The 6638-nt window shown below is 45.2% G+C and overlaps 1 protein-coding gene across 1 annotated transcript; it reads left to right on the top strand.

Annotated features, from left to right (window-relative positions):
- The first annotated feature begins 2293 nt into the window (after positions 1-2293).
- LOC119315479 lies at positions 2294-5627 on the top strand. Its single transcript, XM_037590097.1, has 8 exons — positions 2294-2305; positions 2641-3789; positions 3836-4132; positions 4206-4370; positions 4478-4532; positions 4661-4842; positions 4933-5006; positions 5132-5627. Exons 1-8 carry the CDS (start codon positions 2294-2296, stop codon positions 5625-5627), a joined length of 2430 nt encoding a protein of 809 aa, XP_037445994.1.
- Positions 5628-6638: the final 1011 nt, after the last annotated feature.

Below are 6638 nucleotides of genomic sequence, written 5' to 3'. Positions count from 1 at the left end.
GGCGTACGGGCGGCAGCGGGCGATGCGATGGGGACGGGCGGCGGGGGCGACGGCGGTGATGGCGACGACGGGTGGCGGGGGCGACGGCGGTGACGGCGACGACGGGCGGCGGGGGCGGCGAGCGATGAGCGACGGGCGCGGTGAAGAAGTTGGATCGAGAAGAAGTGGTGGTCGATGAAACTGAATTTCTCGTAAGTGCCATATATATAGGAGGGGTCTTTAGTACCGGTTGGAGCCACCAACTGGTACTAAAGGGGTCGTTTCCCGCCCCTTGGCCTGGCGAAAATTGCCCTTTAGTACCGGTTTGTGCCACGAACCGGTACTAAAGGCCCAATCATTAGTATCAGTTGCAGTCACCAACCGGTACTAATGGTTGTGCGCTGCCACCGGCGGTGCACAATGTTTAGTCCCACCTCGCCGAGCGAAGGGCAGCCGCACTTGTTTATAAACCCAGCCGCGGCTGCTCCTTCAAACTTCTCTATATAGCAGGCTTCTGGGCCTAACTAGGGCGTGCTGCCCTGTGAGTCTGCGGGCCCTTCTGGGCCTGCATTTGCACACCCTAGGTCTGGCAGGCCCACTGTGCAACGCCCCAACAAATTTTTTATATAGTTTTTTTTCTTTTCTGCATTATTTATTTTCTTCTATTTATTTTTGAGTAATTTTTTATATAGTTTTTTCTTTTCTGCATTATTTATTTTCTTTTATTTATTTTTGAGTAATTTTTTATATAGTTTTTTCTTTTCTGCATTATTTATTTTCTTTTATTTATTTTTGAGTAATATTTTATATAGTTTTTTCTTTTTTGCTTTATTTATTTTCTTCTATTTATTTCTGAGTAGTTTTTTTGTGACCCTCTCTACTCTTTTGCACATGCTATGCGGGTGAAATGATAATACCATTACAAATTTCAACATTTTCAGAATTCATTTTGTAGTGATTTTCAATTTCATGGTCATTTAGCTCTCTAAACAATTAGGTAAATGACTGAAAAACAACAAATGATGTCAGAACATGTTGGAAATTGATGACGTCGCTTTGAATGCTGCATATGGAACAGAAGAAGTCCGGAGTTCAAATAAGTTATTAAAAATAAAAAAGAGGTAGAATGCTGGTTAATTTGCTTCAAGCCTTTCGGAATAGTGTAGACTGCATTGCACATAACTCAGTGCAATCTATGCTATTCCGAAAGGCTTGAAGCTAATCAACGTGCAGGTGAGCATTGCGTCTCTTCGTCATTGTCTCTGCACTCACGGCTTATAAACCGCTCATATTGTCTCTCTCTTGGCGAGGTGGGACTAAAAATCAGCTTACTAAGAAACTCTAGTACCGGTTCATGCCATGAACCGGTACTAAAGGTTTTCGTGGGGGCCTCAGCCTGATCACAGCCGCACTGGCCTCATTAGTACCGGTTCGTGGCATGGACCGGTACTAAAGGTTGCCCACGAACCGGTACTAATGATGCCCGCCCGCCTAGCCGTTGGAACCGGCACTAATGGTCACATTAGTGCCGACTCAAATTCAAACCGGCACTAATGTGCTTCACATTTAACCCTTTTGCTACTAGTGTAATGGCAATTCAAGTTGAAATCCAAATTTGGTTTCCCTACTTCGGAGTTTCTTCAATCCGAATGGCTTGAGACTTGAGAGACACAAAAGTTTTTCAATTAGCTGGAAGATTGGACAGTGAGCAGACATCATTGCAATCTTGTATCTTTATCTTTAAATCTTGCGGGCAGCTAGCCAGCTGCAAGCAAAGAACTGTTTTTTATATTTAGCTAAAGCAAAAGGTAATCCTGGCATGGATTGGGAATATGGAAAAGGGAAAGGTAAGGAATAGAACCGCTTGCTTCTAGTCTGTGCAAGGCATTTGTGTGTAAGCACAAGAAATAAGCACCTCACAAGTTTATCCCGCCGTACCATGTAGCACGGCTGTTTTTTCTTGTTTTTGCTCTCCAATCCAGCCAGTTTATAGTGGCACCTGAACGATCTACTTGGCTTCTATCGACCTACAGATTCTCTACATAGTGCCATTTCTTCACTTAACCAAGGTATATATGTAACTAGCTCATCTTACACCTGTACTAAATCTGCTTGTCGAGCTGTAGATTTATCTAAGCTAGCTTTGTTTATCGCTTCTACTTGTATCTCAATGTAGTTAGGAAGTCCGGAACTGATCAACTACTGGTCAACATATTAGTATATATGGAGATTGCTGAAGAGCTGAGTGGTCGATCTTGAGCCCGAAAATGACTTCATCTAGAGGCTAGAGACCGGCAGACCCGATCAATTCATCATGCGTACAGAGGTACTTTTGCACTTACAAATCACCTTTCATTCCATTCTGCGTGTTATATATATTTTCTATCCATTCAAAAGCAGTTTGCAATATAGATAATTACGGTCGATTTTGGGGTAAAGTTTTGTCTATGCCTGCCAGCATGGTCGTTAGTTAATTTGGATCATGCATGTGTTTATTTTGCAGCTCAGTTAATGGAGCTTAAAAAACAGTTAGTCATGCATCAGAATATTGCCAATAGCCCAATACATGGGTCACCTTATAGCTTGTTTTTTTGTTAGTACTGAATTCCAAGTTTGAAGTTTGGACCGATTCTCACCTCACCTCCCTGTACACATATGCAGGTTATCAAGGCGGACACCATTGATGTGGCCGTCGAAAGGATTCTCGTTGAACTTGGGAAACACACTACAAGCAGCAGAGAGAATGCCATCTATTTTGATGGCTGGGATGGTCTTGGGGCATCTTCCGTCCTGCAAGCCGTAGCCAAACGCCTTGAAGTATCAAATGAGCTGTCAAAGAGGCCTGCAGGGCTAGAGTTTGAGAAAATCATCCACATTGACTGCTCAAAGTGGAAGAGCAGAAGAGCAATGCAGAGGGAAATAGCAGAGCAGCTGAACCTTCCCAACTGGGTGATGGAGATATTTGACAAGCAAGATGAGGAGGATGATTTCAATGGATTAGATGAAGGCTCTCGAACTGAGATAGCACAAGTTGTCAGAGAGATCTATCAAAGAACACAGAATCAGAGATTCTTGGTGATCCTGCACAATGGAAGCATTGAGGAGATTGATATATTCGACTTCGGTCTTTCTTTAGATCGATATTCTAGTAGCAAGATGTTGTGGACTTTCCAAGGGAGGTTTCGGCTTGATCCCAAGATGATAGACAGTGTGAAGAAGAGCACAACAACAGGTGTTCTTCTTTCAGCTTCAGGAGATAGGCAAGATCCACGGGAGCTTTGGTCATATCTAGTGAGCCACGAGGCTGCACAAGTTTCCAGCAATAAGTATGGCCATGTCATCATCGATCCAGCTATTGCTGCTCAGTGCGTCTTGTATATGTTGAAGCAATCTTGGATTGGCTCTCGCATCATTGACTACGACAGGGCTATCCACACCAGTAACTATTGGATATGCGATGGCATCATTGCACTGACAGACATTGACAGAGCATGGAGAGTTGGTGATGTTTTGCAGCATGAGATGCCATTCTTGAACATTGACACCCGTCTCAAGAATGATGAATCAGCAGGAATGGCTTCCTATCACCTGGCAAAGTCTGCTGAGCACATGCCGTACTGGATATCGACAACAACTTCAACTTCCGGATTTGTAGTGAGCCCCTCCGGTGTAATTCCTGAGAATATGTTTTCGCACTCGCACATGCTCGGCGTGCTCAAGCTCTCAAGGTGTGCCTTCAGTTTCTCATCGCCTCCATTCCTCTGTTGCCATAGCCTGAGATTCCTGTGGCTTGAACATTGCCGAGACCTCGTAACAGGGAGAAGTACAACAGATCATCACCATAGAGGCAAACAAGGAGTTGGGCAACAGGACCACGACATCGTGGGAATGCTTCCAGAGCTTGTGGGTGCTTGACCTGCGCTACACAGGTTGGGATCAGATCTGGTCCACAAGGGTGATGGATCTAATGACCCAGCTCAGGGAGCTAAACGTGATGGGAGCTGAAAACTGGGACATGAGCCATTTGCGAGGACGGCTGCGTAACATTCGCAAGTTCCGGGTAACAAAGTCCACGTGCTTCTTCAGTGACAACATGCTCTCGGAGATGGAAAATATGGAGCTTCTTGATTTTTCGGAAACATCATCAGACAAGGCATGGCAAGCAACAGTAGCCTCAAGACCGTGATTATTGATGAATTTGATGGTTTAAAAAAAAATCTTTTAAGGGCTATAAGGAATTGAAGAACTTGTACATGAAAAGAATTTCGAGGGGTCTCGAGGAGCTGGACCTATCGGGTACAAGTGTGAAAACTCTTGACCTCAGAGGAGTGGAAGCCAAATCACTCCCTAAGCGGATTATCCTGCTAGGCTGCGAGAAGCTCGGCACAATTGTATGGGCACTGCGTGTGACAGATGGATGGTGGCCGGAAGTGCTGCACATTGACACCACCTCAACATTAACATCAGCTTTTTTTTTTGCGAACAACATTAACATCAGCTTACGCAGGGGAGGCACCACTTGCAGTTCCACATGCTGATCGATCCCTCCAACAGTATAAAGAAGAAACGTTTAAGGGTGGATGGCGGATTACTCTTACAGAAACAAGGCTTCTTAGGTCGCTTGCTTCTGTAAGAATTTTTTTTAAACATGCATCCGTACACATTGATATTTGTCCTGCAGCTACTGTTGGTGGTAGCTACGCCCAAGGAATGAATGGCAACAAACTAGTGCAGGCCCAACCAGAAACAAGTACCATCGTGAGCTCTGAGTACGTCTTGAAGACTGGCCCAGTTGAAGTGATGATTATATGGGAGTGCCCCAAGATAGTTACAAAGTGGAACCGACCGACATGTATCATAAAGGTGATCATGCACAGGTAGGGCAACAAACTTTTGGAGAATGCTTTAAGTGCTAGTACTAGCGCTTTATCATTGCCTGACATTATATATCAGACTGCTACATCGCTGCACGTGTATGATAACTCGTCCATCACCAGTATATCTGCACCTCCCCAAGGACCAGGATGGTATGATCTAGGATGGTGCCTGGTTGAGAGGTGCCCCAAGTTGCGCACAGTCTTCGCCGTTCCCCAGCGCGGTGCTGTGTGTCGGTTATGGCATCCCAGCTCCTTTCTGCACGCCACATCTATAGCATGCCAATAGAAGGTTATTGTGAATACGTGGATTTCTTGCACCTGGACTACTGCCCCAGGCTCGTACATGTGCTCTCGGTGTCCATACGTCCAGGTGGCTTGATGACCCATTTGATTACCCTAGAGATATTGTGGTGCGGAGATCTTAGGCAGGTGTTCCCTTTGAGCCTTGAGCTTCAAGAGCAGGATAATATTCTAGAATGTCCCATGCTGAGGCGCATCCACCTGCACGAGCTCCCCATGCTGCATTACATCTGTGGTCGTAGGATATTTGCGTCTAAACTCAAGATCATCAAGATCAGGGGCTGCTGGAGCCTCGAGCGTCTGCCTGCTATCGGACGCAACACCAAGCCGCCCATGGTGGATTGCGAGAAGGAATGGTGGGACAACCTAGAGTGGGACGGGTTGGAGAAGTACCATCACCCTTCCCTCTACAAGCCGAGCCACTCGGTGTACTACAAACCCCAGCTGCCCAGAGGCACCATACTCAGGTGAGCTTTACATCTAGTACATACATACACTGTGCTAGTAAGCTCTTGTGCTGAACCAAATTATTACTCTCTTTTGTCTACATACAAAAAATCAGACTAGTATTGTAGTAGTATGTGTGATTGATCATTCATACCATTGCTGGTTTGTATGCTGCAGGTAATCGATCTCTTCCGTGGATTGATATTGAGCTTATTGCAACGCAATATGCATGATCGCCGTGCATGCAGTGCTGCCTCCTACATAACTGAAGCTTTCCTGCCGTGTGACTATGTGTTGCTTGCCCTGCTTCCCGCTTGATTAGTTTGTGTTGTTCTCTCTACATCTGTGTTGCCTTGCTGTGGCTTCCGGTTTGGTTTGGTATGATTATCTTTGCTCAGAGCTCTCGAGCAAATGTGAAATAAATCAGAGTGGGCATTCAGCTTATGCAGCACACACGAGCTCATGAGCGCTCATGTCGCTGCTTGCTCATTCTGCATGTGTGGTTGCTTATTACAGTATGAACTGTCGGGTATGTGGTGATTGTAATTTGTAAGCATGAACGATGATGGTGGTGATATGCGTGTGTGTGCGTGGTGTTGTTTGTTGTGGTACAACTATGAACATTGTCACTTGTTATGTGTTGATTGCAAGTAAGCTGGGATGGTGTTTGTTCCCAGGCAATTTTATATATGCTCATTGTTCCATCGTGTACTCGGACCTGATGTGCTGGCTATTTGCCTATTAGGCTGGCTCGCATAGTCGCATGTGCTTCCTGGCCTGTATTTCCTTTGCCAAGATAGATGTATATTATATACATGGTCTGGCATATATATGTAGTAAAGCTTGTTCACCATCCTTCGGAGATAGTGTGCTGCGGAAAAGAGTTCATCCTGCCACTTGTTAATATTTGTGTTGGGGCACCGACCCGTATACAGACTGCCCTTTGCTTAGAATTAACTGCATACAATTTCATATCTTTGTGTTTTTTTGGTACGGCTTTGTGCAACTCGCATCTGTATGCTGCATTCGATAGTT

Source organism: Triticum dicoccoides, chromosome 6A, assembly GCF_002162155.2.
Source record: "Triticum dicoccoides isolate Atlit2015 ecotype Zavitan chromosome 6A, WEW_v2.0, whole genome shotgun sequence".
NCBI classification, from domain to species: Eukaryota; Viridiplantae; Streptophyta; class Magnoliopsida; order Poales; family Poaceae; genus Triticum; species Triticum dicoccoides.
Note: the sequence above shows the minus strand (reverse complement) of the source record. Positions and strands in the feature narration are given on the sequence as shown.

Excerpts from the sequence above, each read along its gene's own strand:
- LOC119315479 (XM_037590097.1), top strand. Across the intron at positions 3,790-3,835 it reads TTGAACATTGCCGAGACCTC|GAGTTGGGCAACAGGACCAC; the intron begins GTAACAGGGAGA and ends GAGGCAAACAAG. Across the intron at positions 4,843-4,932 it reads GACCGACATGTATCATAAAG|ACTGCTACATCGCTGCACGT; the intron begins GTGATCATGCAC and ends ATTATATATCAG.